General features: G+C 41.1%; 1 protein-coding gene across 10 annotated transcripts in view; it reads left to right on the top strand.

Moving 5' to 3' along the window:
- SORCS2 (sortilin related VPS10 domain containing receptor 2) overlaps nucleotides 1-19,413 on the top strand; it is a 540,320-nt gene that overhangs the window by 120,805 nt on the left and 400,102 nt on the right. For 3 of the 10 annotated variants that reach the window (XM_068188616.1, XM_068188617.1, XM_068188618.1), the window contains exon 1: nucleotides 15,722-15,854. The exons of 6 other annotated variants lie outside the window; for them this stretch is intronic. Coding sequence is in view for 1 of the 4 variants with exons in the window: in XM_068188614.1 (XP_068044715.1) it covers nucleotides 15,889-15,906 (18 nt within the window). In the remaining 3 variants the exon portion in view is untranslated. Of the gene's footprint in view, nucleotides 1-15,721; nucleotides 15,907-19,413 lie in introns of those variants that run through there. One more of the 10 variants, XM_068188614.1, reaches the window with a different exon arrangement.

Below are 19,413 nucleotides of genomic sequence, written 5' to 3'. Positions count from 1 at the left end.
CAAAGGAGCCCGCGCGATCCCAAGGGAACCGAGCGATCCCAAAGGAACCTGCGCGATCCCAATGGAGCCCGCGCGATCCCAAGGGAACCGCGCGATCCCAAGGGAACCGCGCGATCCCAAAGGAGCCCGCGCGATCCCAAAGGAACCTGCGCGATCCCAAAGGAGCCCGCGCGATCCCAAGGGAACCCGCGCGATCCCAATGGAACCCGCGCGATCCCAATGGAGCCCGCGCGATCCCAATGGAGCCCGCGCGATCCCAAGGGCACCGCGCGATCCCAAAGGAGCCCGCGCGATCCCAAGGGAACCCGCGCGATCCCAATGGAACCCGCGCGATCCCAATGGAGCCCGCGCGATCCCAATGGAGCCCGCGCGATCCCAAGGGCACCGCGCGATCCCAAAGGAGCCCGCGCGATCCCAAGGGCACCGCGCGATCCCAAAGGAGCCCGCGCGATCCCAATGGAGCCCGCGCGATCCCAATGGAGCCTGCGCGATCCCAAAGGAGCCCGCGCAATCCCAAGGGAACCGCGCGATCCCAAAGGAGCCCGCGCGATCCCAATGGAGCCCGCGCGATCCCAAAGGAACCTGCGCGATCCCAAGGGAACCGCGCGATCCCAAGGGAACCGCGCGATCCCAAAGGAGCCCCCGCGATCCCAAAGGAGCCCGCGCGATCCCAAGGGCACCGCGCGATCCCAAAGGAGCCCGCGCGATCCCAATGGAGCCCGCGCGATCCCAATGGAACCCGCGCGATCCCAATGGAGGCCGCGCGATCCCAAAGGAGCCCGCGCGATCCCAATGGAACCCGCGCGATCCCAATGGAGCCCGCGCGATCCCAATGGAGCCCGCGCGATCCCAAGGGAGCCCGCGCGATCCCAAAGGAACCTGCGCGATCCCAATGGAGGCTGCGCAATCCCAAAGGTACTCGCGCCGATCCCAAAGGAACACGCGTGATCCCAATGGAGCCCGCGCGATCCCAAAGGAGCCCGCGCGATCCCAAAGGAACACGCGTGATCCCAAAGGAACCCGCGCGATCCCAAAGGAACCCGCGCGATCCCAAGGAACCCGTGCGATCCCAAAGGAGCCCACGCCGATCCCACAGGTACCCGCGCGATCCCAATGGAACCTGCGCAATCCCAAGGAACCCACGCAATTCCAAAGAAACCCACGCGATCCCAAAGGAACCCGCGCCGATCCCAAAAGAGCCCGCACCGAGGGTGGGACTCGACGCCCCCAGTGTGTTGCTTTCGCTGCCACAGTGGTTCATGTAACGGTGTTACAGATCTTGTGTAGTTCGACCACCTTGATTGGAGGTGAACCTTACTGGAAATACTCTTTCTGCCCTCATTGATTAAGGTTTTAGGTGCAGTTATTCTCTGTGACGCCCCTACTTGCCTGGATGGTGTGATGTACAGCATACAGATAACAGTATCTGTTAACAGATACTACATACAGATATAATATATATAACATACCGATATAACTACCTGCAAGGGAGGAACTTGATCTAATGATCTAATTTAAGAGGTGTTTAGTGTTGTGGGCAGATGAGTAAATAAATGGATTGATTGTATGGTCTGAAATTCTCATGAGAGGTGCTGTGACCCTGGGGCTCTGGCCCATTCTCTATCATATATATTTATCTCTCTTCTGTATACTTAATATATTTTTTCATGTGATGGCTCCATTTACCTCCTATTTTTTGGTAAAATAGCTAACACAGTAGTACCCAGGTTATTATCATGTCACATTGTACCCAGGGGCCCTGGGTATTATGTCATGAATAACAGTAATGTCATTTCCACCTTTAAAGCCTCTCCTGACCTCATAATGTTCTTTTATAAATATCGATCTTTTAAATGGTGTTCATTGTTACTCTTCATAAAAACTGAAAGAGGACCATCAGCTTGCCACAGAGAATACTGAATCCTAGCACAAATAGATCACTTATGACCATTTTGGGGTGTTTTGGTGCCTTTACTTCAGGGTAAAGTGCTATATATTCTTAGTACTGTTGACCTGATTTTAATCCTAGCTAATGTCTTGCAGCCACTGAATGGAATATATTGAGTAGAATAATGAATTCACTCTTACAGAATGATGCTGTAAGAGCAGTTTAAAAAAGGTCAAAGATGGAATTTATTTTCTCTGTGTTGTTGGAACTCCTGTGTTTGAGTGTTTAGAAACTTGATATGCCTTTCTAGCAAGTGAATAAATCAGAGAGAAGCTAGAGCCTTATATTGGCAGTTCCTGAGTAGCTTCTCCTTGGAGGTAAATCAGTGAGAGGTAAAAGGTGTTGAATGTCTTCAGCTATTTGTGGATATAGAACAGATCAGAGCAGGATAAAATAGAATCCATCCATGAATTAATCCACTACAAATGATTTTCAGTCAACACACAGTTTCTGCACATACTATAATAATAATAAGGAACAGGGGTGGCCGTATCAGAGGTCATAAGGAAAAGCTGAAGTGTGTTAAATGTTCACATCTGTCAATCCTGTTCTTTTTAGGAGGGATAGAAAATAGCTGAAGAAATCATGATGCCTGTCCCAAATTACTCTATGCATGCTATGGAAGTCTCTAGGGATGGTATTTGATTCTGCGCACACTATCTTTTCTTATCAGTCATCAAATTGGCATTGCATGTTGTTACCAACCTATTACCCAGATTTTTGCGAAACACACAGAATCTTCTCAGCAAGATGAAGCTCCGAGTGCAAATCTCCATGGCTCACAACAAACACTTCTTGAACAAAGCAGAATTCATACTCTGATTTTCTTCTGATGATGTTCTGAGCCCTGTACATTTAATATACAAACATAGAAGCAGTTGTAATTAAAATGTGATTAACAGAGAGCCTAAAGACATGAAAATATTTCATGGAACCTACTCATGAAAATGAGGATTTTGTAGATTGCTCCCTGGAACTGTAAGATACACTTATATGTGAGCACTTAGATGTGATTCCTGTAACTTGACACTTGAAGCTGTCCTTACAGGAGAAGGGAAAAGGCTTCCTAGAGGATATAGTGCCATTTCTTAAAAGGATTATTTGTGATAATAATTATTTTTTGAGAAATGTTTTTGACTCTACAAAAGTACTTAATAATTTGTGGATTTAAAGAAAATGCTGATGACTGAAGATATGTATTTTTATTATCTTGGAGACTGGAAAGACTATAGGCTTAATACTATCTGTCAGATTTCCATTGACTATGGTGGTATTGGACAAGAAAAGATTTCTCTGTTAAAGGGGGAAACCACTTTGGCTTTTTCTCTAGTGCTTAGGATGTTTAATTTACTAGACATCCATTTTCTTTTTGGTTTGTAGATGTATATTGTTTATCTGGTACTGTTTTTTGATCAAACTTAATAGACCTTTAGTTTTATCTGCTCTTCTCTCAAAGTGAAATAAGTTTATTTTAAAGATTTTTAAGATTTTTTAATGGAGTCTTACAAAAAGTATCAAAAAAGAAGTATCAGAAATACTTAACTTACACAAATTTTAGAAAACATTTGTTCTTTATTTTTTAGATATTATGGCTTCATTCTAAAATTATGGCACTCATCCCTTTAGAATATAGACGTAGCATAGACACAGGGAAACACAGGCAAGGAAGACAAAAAAGATTCCATGTATTCATTAAGTTTTTACACTGAAACATATGATTCTTCTGGTATTCAGTTTTCTACAGATGGTTTACAGCATATATTAATGTACAGTGGAGGCACATGTATGTAAACCCTCAACATTTGCAAACAAAATAAACTTTCTTATAATCTGTACTGAGTTTTTAAAAAAAAACTTCAGTAGAAGGGGCTGTTTGCAACAGGACAAGAGCATTTCTAGGAGAACTTTGCCAGATGTGTAGTAATGCCTTTGTTTCAATTTGAGTAGGCTTTAAAAATGGCTTTTATAATTCAGGGTATTTTGATATTCAGTAAACAGTGTAAAAGATTCTGGATTAGAATGAATGCCTTTAATAAATGTATTTTAAATTAAATAGGATTAATTTTTTTTCCTGCCTAGCTCCAAGTTGCCAATCAAGGCATATTTTTGGTTAGCTCCATGTAAAGTCACAGGGGTCAGCAGATTTAATATATGCAAATATTTTTGCCCAATGTCATTTTGGTAACTTAATTTATGCTTAATTGCTCCACATAATTACAAAGAGTACTTTAATGGTAGTTTATGAGAAATAATCTCAATGAACCATTGCTAACACCATGGCTCCACAAATGAAACATTGCATCAGTCTGCTAGTTCTGGTACCAATTTCTCTGTTAAATAAATGAAAGGTGACATGAGTGGCTCAGCCTGCGAAAAAGAGTAACTTCTCCCATACCACATGAAGATTTCTTGCTCCTTGTATAATTTCCCTGCCCTGAGTGTAAGGGGATTGTGTATAAGCCATCTCTACCATCTGAGTACCTGTCCAGTTAGGCTGGTGTATTCCTGCTTGGTATCTCTGGGCTGTGGATGGGTTAAAATAATGACACAGTGCTGAGCACTGGTGTTATAATTGTACTGGAAAGTCTGCTGCTTACAGGTTGCATTTGTCCACTGACTGTTTTGCAGGGGGCTGTGTTTTTTAACTTGGGAAACAGCATCTTTTATAAAAGATTAGGCTGGCTTAAATTGATCCTGCAACTCAGAACACTAAGGAGAATGACACCACTAGCAGCTGTGGGGTAACTCATATCTATTTTGAAAGTTATCTAGAAATATGTCTGTCTATTAGTACATAAACTTGCAGTAGATATATATTCTCTTTTCTTCAGCTAGTCACAATATTTTCCTTTATTTCTCTGCATTGCATGAAGATTTTCGAGGTTTCTTTCAAGCTATTTCCTTAAATATTTGATTTCATTAGTGTTATGTAAATACGAGGAATCTGGGGCAAGATTCTGGTCTGCTTTCATTTGCCAAGGTGTGGAGGAACTGCTCAGCTGAACTATTTTAGACTTGTGTGGCAAGGGAGGTCATGGTCTGGTCCCTACCAGAAAATGTGAATTGTAGTCTCCCATTTGATTCATGTGCATTGTTCTCATTATCCTTAATGGACGTTGTGGACATATATTAGGGGAATAGGCCCTATTAGGAGCTGTGTAAGGAGTGAAATGAAAATGATAATCACTTTATCTTGGATGAGGTATTGTATTTATTCTATGGGATTTTAAAGGCTATTTTAGTGTTTAAATTATCTAGGGCATTATAGAATGGTTTAGATAGGTTTTGGTTAATTGACAGTGGTGGGTATGATTTAGAAAATTATTATACACACTGGGACTTCAATTTTGCTGTGAATTATATGATTTTTGGAGATGTAAATTGCAGTCTCTCCCAGGAGACAGAAATAATGTGCTGCTTATTTGATTTTAAGCAATAATTAAAATGATGTGTTAAATTAGGCGCAGGTATTGTCATGAAACAGGACAAATCTACTTGTGTGGGGGAGTTCAGAATCCTTGACAAAGCCATGATTTTTTTGGTAATAAAATAAACTGTGTACCTTTTGGTTTGTATCCTAGAAATCATCCTTCTACATGTATATCATCATGTAAGAAGGCCAAGTAGTCTGGCAGAGAGACAAGGCAACAGGGCTGTTCACTGAGATGGAGGGTGGATGCAATCCAAATGGGAATTAAACTAATTGAAGTGGACTGGAGCTATTGCCTTGTCTGACACTTAGCTGACACAGAAGACTGTAATTTTGAATGCTGTTGATCCTTTAATTTTAATCCCTTGCCATTCAGATCAGACAAGGCTGTGGCTGAAGCAGTAAGTACCTTCGTAAGGGCTTCGAGGGAGGATTCACTGCCAGCTGCACGGTGCAGAGATCTGCAGGTTACATCCCCCTTCTCAGACCACCAGGCTTTGTGGTAGGGCTGTAGGAGGAGGGAACAAGGTTAAAACAAAATCATTTTGTCTCCTAGTTACTTGGACTTCATGCCTCCCTACCAGCAGCCCCAATTTAGTTAAGGTTGTTTTTCTCCCCCCAAGTGTAGAGAAATAAGTAACATTTGTTACAGCTCATGGGAAGCAAATTGAGTGCAGTGGAGTGGGTGATCTTTATTGAGAACTAGGTGGCAATGTCACATATCACCCTGCGTGCAGAACCTGCAAGCATAAAGATCCTTTCTTCCTAACCAGAGCAGGGGGTGTCACACTAGATGGATGGAGTGAATGTGTGAGGACCTGGAGAGTTCCTTTATGCTGTAATTGAGAAGAATCTTAGATAAACTGGTAATCTCCAAGGGACAGCAAAGAAAGTTTTATCAGCCAGTTGACAGCTTTTTTAAGAGAAAGAAAAAGACTGAAGTGCGCGTACTATCAGTGCAGAGTAAGTTCTTTCTAAATAGGGCTATATGTGTCTGTGCACATCCTGGAATGCTCTAAGTACAAGGTGTTCTTCTGAAGCACAGGTGTGGGATTTGGAATAGCATTCACATCATTTCCTAAATGCCAGCAAAGCCAAACCTACCATATCAGTGATCTATGGAATTAAGACCTAAATTAGTTTCTGTTGTACAGCATTGTCTGTAGTTGCTCTATTTATAGTGAAATGCTTTGCAATTTAACCATGCCACTTCTTAATGAGGTCATCCAGTGCTTTGAGACCCCTTATTATTCAGATATTGGAAGGAGCACCAAGAATGATTCTGATTTTTTTCCCATTTTTGTCCTGGGCTTTAGCACAGAAGGCCTTTATTTAACTTTAGTTACAAATCATTAATGTATTTTTAAAACATGTAAATGACAATGTGTACTCACAAGTTGGGATGTTAAAATTCAGCTGTGCTGGGAACCTACAGTCTCTGGGGTCTCACATTCTATTTCTCAGTGTTTGTGAAGTATAAATTAGCAATATGGTATTCAATTTTTGTGGAATTAAGGGCCATCAACTTAGGCATCTCTCTAAGCAAGCTTTGAATGCAACCAAACACAGGGAGAATGCAAAACTTGCAGTGTTGCATGAAAAGAACTGTGACTCCTGTAGTCTCTACTGCTAGGAAGTACTTGATTTTTCCAAAGACAGGGATAGAAAGTGGCCAGTAATATGTAACTGCCAAATAAATATAAATTTCAGCATTACTGAGTCTTATCATATGCAGACTGAAAAAAAGTAAGTAGTATTATGTCCAAAACATTATTTATAACATTTGTGTATTGATTGGATATTCTCTCAACCATACTTTTTATTGACTTTATGTTCATAGCTGTTCATCATAGTACTTATTCCTTTTCTTGTTCCTTTTCTTTTTCATACTTAAAGGCAAAAATGTCATTTCATCTCAATAACAATAGGACTTGATGATTTTCACATTCAAAAAAATAAAAAAGCTGGAGAGGCTCCACAATTCTTCCACATTCTCAATTCATATTTTTCTCTGTCACTTTTCCCAGCTTCCTGTGCTTTCATCTTGATGACCACTTCCTTGGCAAATCAAAAAGTCTTCTTGCTGTCAGAGAAACTCCTTATTTCTTCTATCCTTTGGAACAATTTTTTCACATCTCTCCAGCTCATCAATTCACGTTATTGACAGTCCTCTGTGCCTCACATTTTGTCTAGGAGTGTATCTTTCTCCCTTTTCTCTGTACCTTCATTTCTGTTATTATGCTCTGTCTTGGTATTGCAGTCATTAAGTATATATTTTCAAGGTTAAAAAAAAAAAAAAGAAAAAAATGGTAAATTTTGTTTGAAATACTCAAAGTAAGATGAAATTTTATAATATGTCTTCTGTTCTGTCAATTCCCGAGGCTTCTCCCTGAAAAAATGTTCTGTAAATGTTCCCTATCAGTTCCCAGATCTGTCATGCAAAGTTGCATCTCGATGTTGGTTTTTCTGTGTTGTTTTTGGCTGTGTAGAAATAGAGGGCAAGCAGAATTATTTTCCTACTGTTTCTGTTAGACCAAATGAGAATCATTCCTTCTCAAAAGCTTAGGCAAATATTATGCAGCCATTTGCTGTGTAGCACATCTAAAGAAAAGCCATCAAACAAAAATATCTTGACCATGAAATACTGATACCATTTTTCTAGAGCTGAAACTGTAAGACAGAATCACAGAATCATTTAGTTTGGAAAAGACCTCTGAGATCATAGAGTCTGACCTTTGACTGATCTCCACCTTGTCAGCTGTGTGCTGTGTCCAGTTGTTTTTTGGCCACCCCCAGGGACAGTGTCTCTACCACCTCCCTGGACAGTCCATTCCAATATTTAGCAACCCCTTCCATGAAGAATTTTCTCCTGATGTCCAGTCTGAACATCTCCTGGCATAGTTTGAGGCTATAACCTCTTGTCCTGTCAATAGTTGCCTGGGAGAAGAGACCACTTCTCACCTGGCTACAGTCTCCCTTCAGGTAGTTGTAAAGAGCAATAAGGTCTCCCCTGAGCCTCTTTTTCTCCAGACTAAACACCCCCTGCTTCCTCAGCCACTCCTTGTAGAACTTGTGCTCCAGACTCTTCACCAGCTCCGCTGCCCTTCTCTGGACTTTGTCCAGCACCTCAGTGTCTTTCTTGCAGTGAGAGGCCCAGAACTGGACACACCACTTGAGGTGTGGCCTCACCACTGCTGAGTACAAGGGTAGAATGTCTTCCCTGGTCCTGCTGGACACACTTCTGGATCTAAGCCAGAAGGCCATTGGCCTTCTTGACCACCTGGGCACACAGTGGCTCATGTTCAGTCACTGTCAGCCAGAACCCCCAGGCCCTTTTCCACCAGACTGCTTTCCAGCCACTCTGCCCCAGTCTGTAGCACTGCCTGGGGTTGTTGTGACCCAAGGGCAGGAGCCAGCACTTGGCCTTGTTGAACCTCCTTCCACTGACCTCAGCCCATCAATCCAGCCTGTCCAGATCCCTCTGCAGAGCCTTCCTGCCCTCCAGCAGATCAACACTCCTGCCCAACTTGGTGTAATCCACAAATTTGCTGAGGGTACACTCAAATCCCCTCATCCAGTTTATCAGAACAGGACTGGGCCCAACACTGATCCCTGGGGAGCACGACCTATAGGATGCTCACTGGATGTTTTGCTAAAACAGCAAATTTAGAGCTGAAGGGAAATTTGAGCTGGAATAAATCCTGTTGATGTTTTTGCCATAGTGAGAAGTGTTTTGTACAGTATAACAGTAAATGGCCAAAGTGGCCAAAGAGACCAGGGTCTGCCCCAACCACACCTGAGCTTGCTGTGTCTCTTAGCACCCTCATCTGTCCTAACTGCTCTGTAAATAAGGGCATTATTTATCTGTCACCCCAAATGGCTTTATGTTAAGGAGCTGTGCTGTCCTGTGGGCATGCTGCATTTCAGACAGTCTTGGCACAGAGGAGCTGTCTGGTCTTGGGGAGTGATGTTTTCCTCTGCTTTTGAGTGTATCGTATGTTTTTCACAACTGAATTTCTCTGTCTGAATGGGATGCCATGGCACGTGGATCAATAGTGTTCCTCTGTGGCAAGGTGTACTGAATGCCAAATGCCTTTGGCTGTCTGTTATTCTAAGACAAGTTAGCAGAGCCAAGAAGCCTGCACCACCACTTTCATTAGGGGTAATTATCCCTGAGCAGCTGGGATAGGAGCTAAAACCTGAATGGTAATTAGCTGCCATTGCTAGGAGATGCATTTGCAGGTTTCTGTACCATTTTACTGTCTGTTTAAAGAACAGACAGGGAACTGTGATAAATCTTCAGCCCTTACTGTTGGAGAAAAGCTGCCTGCCTACAGATCAGCTTAAATTAGGATGTTCTTTGCATGCCCATCCATGTGGCCTTGCTGCAGTGAGAAATCATCCTGAACTTGGATGGTTTGGGTGTTTGCAGCAGCATGAACATTTTCCTATAAGTTTTCTCAACAGATGTGCTGCTTTATTGTTTTTTTTTTAATGTTGCAGTAAAGTGACAACTCTGACAAATCTGTTTCAGTTTTGTCATAGAGGCAGAGATATGTATGCATGTCACCTGTGAAGAGAATCAACAGACTGGTAGAACCAAACACAAACCTCAGTCCAGTATAAGATTGATGTGTCTATATCCATCAGTATTTTCAAAATGTACAGTTTCAGTTTAAATAGGAGAATAACTTTTTAAAACATTTTCTTCCCCACAACCATATTTAGTATTATATTTTGGTATCAATAAATAGCATTGGAAGAGCTTGACAAGTAGTATGTCCTTCCTGCAATATCTTTTCATGATATGGAAGAATTTTTAGAGAGATGGGAAAGAATTTGTAAAGCTTTTTTCATGCAGAACAAATCTGCTCAACACTTGATGACCTGTGCTTTGTTCTTTGATAACAATAGTCATCCCTTATCTAATAATCTTCAAAACTTTTTACAAGTATTAGTTAATGAACTTTTGGAGCATTAATTAACAAATAAAAAGAGGAGGTGCATGATGGAAAACTGAAGTAAAAATGTTAGGCAATACATACTTGTCCTGTATTGTATTGTATTGTATTTCTGTGTAGGCAACACTTCTTGTTAGACTGGAAGGAAAGAAAGCAATTGAAGGATTGTTTCTGTGCTTCACTAAGGACCCCTGAAGAATTGTGTCAGTGAGAACAAGGGCATTCAGCATGACACTGCTAGATGTTGGGTATGGTAGCATTTGTCCTAAATGTACACTTGTATTTTCTGGTTGCCAAATTAAATTTTCCTAGACTGTCATTTTTAGTGTACTATGTAATTATTGATTTCTGTTAACTTTGCATATGAGAATAAACAATAACAATCTCTGTTTATTACAGATTTTTCCATATACCCTTAGAAATACCTTTTATCCTGCAACTTCAAATGTTTGAGTTAAGGTTTTTCTGCTTTCTGTGGGAAATCTAAGGCCAGGTTAATTTCCTCCTCCAGTTATAGTGGAATTTCAATATACAGTATTTATGACAGTATTGAGACCCAGTGATGCATTGCATTGGTGGGCATGGAGAGGACTTCAGTAGAGACTGAAGTGTTTGAGGGGATAGACACAGGTTTGATTTTTGCTGTGTACCTTGAGGTGTGTTTTTCAACTTTCTGAAAGCCTTTGTGGAAGTCTGCTGATCTCTGGAGGGGAGGCTGTGCTTGTCTATCTGTTAATCAGTAGCAGCAGTATTCATTGCCAGGGACATTTCTTCCTTTGATATTTTTGCTCTGCAACCACAAAGTCCAGCAGGTCATGTTCTGCTGTAAATGTGCTTTGTTAGTGCGGGTATTACTTTGGTTGCTGCCTTTTTGTATAGAAAAGAATGTGGTACGAAGGCTTGGTTATAGTGAAGCCTAAAAGAGGAGAGCTCAGAGGATGGAGTAGAGACTTCCTGACTTTAAAATAATGATCCATTTATGAATAACAAAATCTCTTCACATACCTTCCCTTGCAGCAAATCTTCTCCCTGCCTTCTTGCCTTTTGTTGGCTGGTCTTCATGTCCAGAAGCTTATTGCTTGTAAGTTCTGTGAAGTTACAACTTAATAATTGAAATTTCCCTATTGTCAGCTACATGTAGGCCCCCTGGTGCCTTGTTAAGTGCTCTGTTACCAGGATTGTTCTTAATTATGTTACAGAAGATGTTGTTCAAGTCACAAGTCATTTACTCAAGGTTTGGACCCAGCAGGTTAAACATTTTCAAATTAATTTTAGTTGCTAAACAGAAACAACTTAGATCTCCTGAATGCTGATAACTTGCACTTTCTACTGAATTCTGTGAGAGATTATTTTCTGTATTTTAAAATCAGACTAATTGCTGGTTATATGACAGGATAGGCTTGTTCTAGTCTCCCACTTTAGAACATGCTGAGTATGATTTTGCTAGAGGGAGGTGTCTATAAAGTCCCTGATTTGCATATTTAGAAGGGACATTAATTATGTCCTACTGAAAACAGTCACCTATAAAGTTCTAGGAACAACTTCTGATCATAGATGACTAAACACAAAGATTTGTTGTTCTCTGTCTTATCAGTTTTACACGAAGTAGAACAGTAAAGCTGTCTAAGAATTTTGATCATTCCTTTGTGCATGCAGATATGTACTATAGCAAATGCTCTAAGCATTGTAGATACTAAAGGTATTTGTAGGTGAATTTTTTTAGATCATTTTATCTAAGAACATATCTGTTTTTGTGGATCTTCACTTAAGTAATTTTTTTTTCTTTTGTTGGAAGTCACAGACCCTTCTAATTTCTTTGATGTCATTATCATCATCAGCTTTGTCCTCTGCCCTTTTTAATTAATGAATGGCAGCCTAGACTAGAAACCCAGACTCAGAAAAATTGGTACAGGATTGTGAGTAGCATGTAGGGCAGGGCTGCACTGCTATTAGACGTGGAGCTTTACAACAGCAGACTTATATCTGGCCAAAACTAGATGCTGACAAATAATAGGGGAAAGTGTTCCCCTGTCTCCCATACCCAGCTGTAAATAAATCAATAAATAATGCTAGCAAACAAGTAAACTAAAAGCCCCTGAACAGATATACATCTTTGGCCAAGCTTAAATAATTTCATGAATTTTTAGTAGAAAAGAGCATCACCATGTCCTGCTGACCAAGAAAGGAATGTAAGGCTGAGAGTTTGTCATGAACACAGCCTCACATTATAATGGAAACGTGCAACGATTATGGTTATACCTGAATTTCCTTAATTATAATTTCAACACATTTTGTTAGCAGAAGCACTGCTTGTATTAAATGTTGTCATGGGCTTATGTACCAAACTTCAGCCTGGGCACACTATTATTTTTGTCCATGGGATTGGGGGTTCCTGTTACTGTATCTTGAAGTATATGCAGTTTTTTTTTTAATTCACTCTTGTGAATAAAAAGAGATTTGTTTTTATTCACTCTTGCTGTTGATAACCTGTCCACCTTTGGGAGAACAAACCTGTTTACCTTTGGGAAAGCATGTTAGCTGTCTTATTCTGAGCTAGTAGTGGTGAATATCAATACTTTTTAGTGCTGTACTTCAGTTTCCATCTGTGACTTTGTTAGTATGGAACTTCTGACTTCCAGCAAAGTGATCTTAATCATAGGAAGCATTGAGCTCCCAGAAAAACTGTCAGCCATGGAATTTAATTTTATAAATAGCTGTAATGCTATACTTGTTAAGATTACTTTGTGAAAATACCACTTCCACACACATCCACATCCACCCACAGTAAAAAAGATTATGGTTTTTTTTTTCTTTTTAGCTAGGTAAAGCCAAAAAGTTACTGTCAAATCCTATTCAGGTTGTTCTGTCTGGGTTTATGAAGTAAAATCTGTAGGTGAATTTATAATAAAAATTTGGATTTTCATTAGTGAATCTTGCTTAAAATATTGTACATATTGGATGGGAGACATCAGACCCTGTGAAGTGTACAAGAAATAGAGCCCTTGACTGATCTCTCCTGCAAACAAGTGGGCGAGTTGAGAGGCATCTGACAGGAAAGCTGTATGTGGATGGAGTGCTTAGTCACTGGGAGGTGGGTGGCTTTAAAAATGGGTTTGTGAGACTGGTTGTGTGTATTGAGATCATACAGGTTGTATGGGTATTTGACAGCTGGGGGGTGTTGGTGTAAACTCAGGGGCTCCTATTGGAAGAATACATGAATAATGGGGATTTGGGCTATTTTCGACAGAAAAGCAAGTGCTTAGAAAAAAAAAAAAGGTACTTGGTGCTTGAGGAGTGTAAGGTACAGCTGGATTTGGAAGAACACGAGACTGCTAAGTCAGCAGCAGGCCCTGGAGCTGATGGTCATGCTGCCACAGCCCTGTGGTCTCTGCTAATAAGTACAAGGCAGCTGGAGGGGAGGTCTCTGACTGCCCTTTCTCCAGAGGTGGCTGTGGCTTGAAGCTCTGGCTGTGCACTTGCTGTGTTCAGCCGGACTCGAGCTATGGGTCAGAAGTGGTCTCAGGTGTGGTGAGGACTTCTCTTCTGGCAGTGGGCAGTGCACCAGATTTCCCCAAGTGAGTGGGCCAGAAGGCCCACTTCAGTGCCTATAGGCACTTGGATACGTGGTTAAAATGAAAAAATACCTCAGTAGAGCTGACAGGAAAGGCAAAAGCTGCAGTGTAGTGGTTAAAACAGTTATCAAAGTGGAAACTGATTGCTTGATCCTTGTAATAGGGACTTCAGCCTATTAATTTTTAACATATGGGACACTCTTCTTATTTCCCTTTCCTCTGAGAGCACAGAGATAATATGTCTCAGTCAGGTTCTTCTGCCCTGCCTTCCTCCTAGGTCAATATAGATAAGAATGTCTTTCTTCTTCCCAGCCACTGCTGAAATCTCTTTTATAAATAGTCCCCAAAATTTTTTCTTCCGCCTGAAGTAATGTTTGCTTCTGAGTAGCCTGCCATAATGGAGTTATTCCTGTGTGCCAGATGCCTTCCTCAGTTGTTTTGTCCCCAAAGAATTCCCACTCTTCCCTTTTGCTGGGGATATGAGGTTGTGCCTCTGCCTTTCCTAAGCGACCTACATCAAAAGGGACAGAGTTGACAAGAGTTATGGTAGCTTTCTCTGCAGCATATTTGTCCAACTTGCCTGCTGATCTACACATGGTTTCCTCTTTTGCCAGTCTTTTTTTAATCACTTCAATGGGACAATGTCTCCTATAATATTCATACATTGATATCAAAGAGTTTATTGGAATTCAAGAAGCAGCAGTTGCTGCTCTGTATCAGCAGTAATTAACATTCTTTAACTCCTCACCCATAGCAATACAACATCAAAGACCTTGAAGATAAAGGAGCAGTAGCATCTAATGGTGCAGAGACTCTTTTCACCAGTTCATATATCTGCATTTTAAAGTAAGTATTTGAAAGCAAAACTAGAAGTCCTATTATTTTTATTACCTAACAGGAATCCAAATACTTTAGCCCATCACATGTGCAGAAGGAGTGTATATCTGCCCATTTGTATGAGAAAGAGCAAGAAGATCGTGGGTAGATTGCAAAAAGCTTCTTGAAGACTTCCATGAGCTGAGGCTCTGGGTTTATTCTGCCAGTTCTTCATATCTGATACCCCACTGCTGTGAATGAAACATGCTGGGGAGTTACTATATGTTCCTCCCTGCCTCTCTGTGTTATGGTTCATCTCCTTCCTTTCAGAGAAACCTGAGATAGTTTTTGTTGTATGAACTCCTCCATGTTTTTAATCACTAAGAACAATCTAATTACCTTCCACAGATCAACCACACACACCTGGTAGCCGTTACCTGAATGACTGAAGTTATGAGATCTGCACTGTATCTACATGGTGCTCTCCCCCAAAAAACCCTCTACTGTATTATGGAAACTCCCCTGGACTGGGGTGACCTTTCTGAGAACACAGTCCTGCAAAACCTGCAAACAGAAGCAAAATTGTTAGCTAGATCAGTAGGCTGAACTGCTATTGAACCATTCCAGGCTCAGCAGTATTCCTTTCCTTTGGTAGATATATTGATGAGCCAACACTAATTCCTCAGGCTGTTTATACTTTATGTTGTCAGAAGACCATCTCATGCTTTTTCACTCTCTTCTGGAGGCTGAGAGAATACTAAACTGCACTTTTCTTTCCAAGTTAGTATTACTGAAAGACATGTATTCAGCTAGTTTCAGCTGCTCTCCTTGTGTTTCAATCTCCCCAGCTGTCCTTACTGATCACTTGCACTAGTTTCCCTTGCTCAGCCTTTATCTTTGTCCACCTGGCATCAAAAGTTGGTGGAAACAGCAGTCTCAGCTGGAGCTTTTTAGCTTAAAAATGTGCTTCTGGGTTTACTGCAGCAATATCCTTAGGCTACATGGAACTTCTGTGAACCACCAAAGGAAGCATTTAGTCACTTAGTAAGCAAGGTAAAATGTCTGAGAATGAAAGGTAACTGCTTTGGAGGGACATTGGATGGGACCACCTTCAACATCACCCAAAAGTAAGTTTGCTCTGTCAATACACTGTGAAGTCTTATGATGTGGTCATCAAGGGTGAGCTTTATTTTTAGTACAGCAGTATTAGAAATATTGTTTCCAAAGTATAAGTGTATATACAGTGAGCAGAGACCTCTCATTCCATTGCAAGTAATTTTTTCCTTGTTGCAAAGGCTGGTGATGAATTATGACTATTCTTTAATTTTTGGATAAGTAAAGGAAAAAAGTCTCCATTCATAGTTCAGGAGTTTTATCTCATGCATATAATTGCTTCAGGGCCTTGTATCAGACCACACTGTGGTTCATGCAGCATCTCAGAATGCTCAGCATCTCCATGTGTCTATGTACCAGATACCAGCAGGTATCAGGGCAGCATCTTGTGTAGGCTGCTATACTAATTGCTGTGGGTTACTCTTCTGCATCAGCCACTTCTCAGTTCCCTGGCACTACTTGACTCTGCAGTTCAATCTCTGGTGTTTGTTGACTTCATATTGTTATTATATGTCAGCTGGTTGGGGACTTGCCTTGTAAATGATCTTTCTCATCTGATCCTCCTGATACCAGTAACTAACTTGCATATGGACCTTTTCAGTTTTCTTTATCCACTTCCCTAGCAGTTGTTCCTTGAATTGTTACATCTGGTGTGAAGTAGTTGCCCTGAGGCTGAGAATTACAGCTGATATCTTTAAGAAAAACCCAGATTTGGAATCTAGTTTATAGGTCTGCACACCACATGGTCTGCAGGTTTGTGCAGTGTGTTTGCGTTGCTCACCAGTGCATTATGAAGCTCCCTTAGGAATTGCTTGCAAACTGACTTTCCACAGACGATGTCTTATGCTTTACATCTGGGCACAGAACTCTGGCTGGGATGCCCTTGCCAGGCCTGGCACAGCTGCTTCACTTCACTTGAGCTGTCTCTTAAGACAACTGGCACGAGGAAAACTGCATGAACTTATTTGCAATGCATACAAATAGGCATTCTGAATCACTCGTCCTGTCTGCCTTCTGGCTTGCCATCCCCTTCAATGTTTCAGAAAACCAGTCTTAAATGCCTTCTCCCCTCCCTGGAAGAGCTGTAAGCTTGTACAGCTATCTCTAAGACTCACTGAGGAGCCACAAGCAACAAGTTTTGGTATTGCTATTGAAAATTCTGATAGATGAAATGCAGCTTTTTCTTTAGCATTTTCATATGAGCAGAAACAACAACTCCAAAATCTGAGTACAGAGATGACTGCTTTGATCAATACGATCAATAATTTTAGTCTTGTGAAAATGCTTTTACCATCTGAATCTGATATTGGAAAATCAGAATTTTTGAATGCAAAAGTCTAAAATTTCAGACATAGTTAGGATGCAACTATTTGTCATCTACTGTAACAGATAACCACTCTCTTGTTATCCAGCTTTAATGCTAAGATGCAGATCTGGAAGATTTTTTGGCTGGGTAGGTAGGTATGGTTTTACCTGGCAAATGCAGTTGGCCTGCTGTTCTAATTCACCCAGAAATGATGCAGCAGATGATACTGGTTATCACAGCCAATATGGCAGGGAAAAGGTAAAGAATTTCAGAATGTAAAATAAATAAGAGGGAAGGAGGATATTTTTTAAAATAAAATATTGCTTAAAATAATATTATATTAATAATTATATCTACTGCTTATATAATATTACTTAAAAATGTTATCTGTCTGTATTGCAGAGGTTAGAAGGCAAAGGGCCAAATCATCCTCGTGCTCGTGGTAGTACAATTCTGTGGTAGAATAAAAGTATTTCCTTGTTATGTGAAGAGGTCACAGCCCAATTGCATCCTTATTATACTATGTATAACCATATAGAATTGGAAATGCTGCACTTTAGGTTCAGGAATGAGCAAAATAAATAAGCCAGGAAAGGCAAGGACAGAAATATGTGTGTTGGTGGTAACTGCATCATTAGCAGTAATCCCAATTGCCCAGGGCACTTCTCATGTCAGGCAGATGAGATAAACTGCATAAAGCAGTTTTTTAACAAGAGACACATCACCTTTTACACTCCTAAAAACAAACTAGCCATGGATGGAGCGTTACAGGGTAAAATTGCACCATATGCTTGTGGGTTGTACTGGATCCCAGCGCAGAAAACAAGAAAATCAGAAGGATTTCTGGACCTCAGCAAAGGCAAAGTCGGTGTTTGGAGAGAAGGCTGATGCAGGCAACAAAAACCACTGCAATATTCTGTCAGGTGCCATCATAATGTGGCTTGGTGCCAAGCCTGAATGAGCTTCCTGGCCCACATAGCTGTGGCTCCTGCTGCTTCAGGACCCAGCTTGTCTGCACAACCTGCCAGCATTTCACTGCTGCAATGGGCAGAGGCTGGCAGACAGAGTCTTTCCCCAAAACAATTTAGCCTTGAAAAGCTTCATCCTGCCAAAGAAGTTCAGCTTTGGAGGGCAGAAGGTCCCATGGGTTCAGGATGCGTTGCCAGTGCACCTGGCCTTGCACTTAGCATAGCTTCCTGTTTGTGAGGAAAGCATCCTGCAAACCTGATATATGCAGAGAAAATAAAACCATGGTTTCAGCAGTGCACATCTTAATGCAATCCCTCTTCTCCTAAGTTCAGAAGCTGGTCCCACTTTGTGGGGTTAGCACTGGGGGAAATGTGGGCAGTAGGAATTAGCAGAGGCTAATTCCAAACCACACCAATTGCATAGAAACTCTCTTGATGTAGTTTGCCAACATCTTCCCAAGGGGACGTGGCTCATGTGTTGAGAAAAACACGTTGCTGTCCATACCCAGTGATTTACAGTCTCTTGAAATGTTCTCTTTAAACAGATCTTTTATGCAAGCAGAGGCCAGTGACTTGAAATTGTCACAAGCTATGTAAGCACGGGACAGGGGTCCAAAGAGCCCACTTATTTACAGACACAAAGGACTGTTCAGGATTTTTTCTTTTCTTGGTGGTTCTGTTGTTTTTTTTTTTTTAACTCATCACATGCTGTAGGTCCTAAATATATTTTTTTTCCTTAGAACAATAGACTTAAAACACATTTCTTAGTATTGCACGGCCTGGAGTTCTTAGATACTTTTACAGAGTAACTAGGTAGTTAAAACACTTAAGGCAAGTGTAGAATTGAAAATATTTTTGTTTTTTCTTTTTACTTGTAAGGCTTTATATATATGTGTGTGTGTGTGTGTATATGTATATACAAACACGGAAGAAGAATCACTTAAAATTTCTGATTGCACTTTATTGACGTGGAACTGTAATATTTGCAAGAACTTAGGTGAAAGGGGAAGCTTTGAGATGTTTTTTGGAAGTCTAAAGGGAACTGCTATTCTTTTTCCCTGGTTGCCTGAACAGTGTTTCCTGCACATGCAATGAGACCTCCTCCTCCTGTTGGTTTTATTTTAGACAGTCAGTGCACTCAGCCTCTACACAGGGGATGGAGATCTTGACTCCTTTGAATGTGAAGTATTGAAATCATACAAACAGCTTGTGCACATTGATTGCTCCTATCATCCCAACTGGCCCAGAAGAGACAGCTTTTCCTGCTGGCCTTCAGTGCTTCCCATTTCAGCTGTGAAG

The sequence above is a fragment of the Anomalospiza imberbis genome, chromosome 4 (genome assembly GCF_031753505.1).
Source record: "Anomalospiza imberbis isolate Cuckoo-Finch-1a 21T00152 chromosome 4, ASM3175350v1, whole genome shotgun sequence".
NCBI lineage: Eukaryota > Metazoa > Chordata > Aves > Passeriformes > Viduidae > Anomalospiza > Anomalospiza imberbis.
Note: the sequence above shows the minus strand (reverse complement) of the source record. Positions and strands in the feature narration are given on the sequence as shown.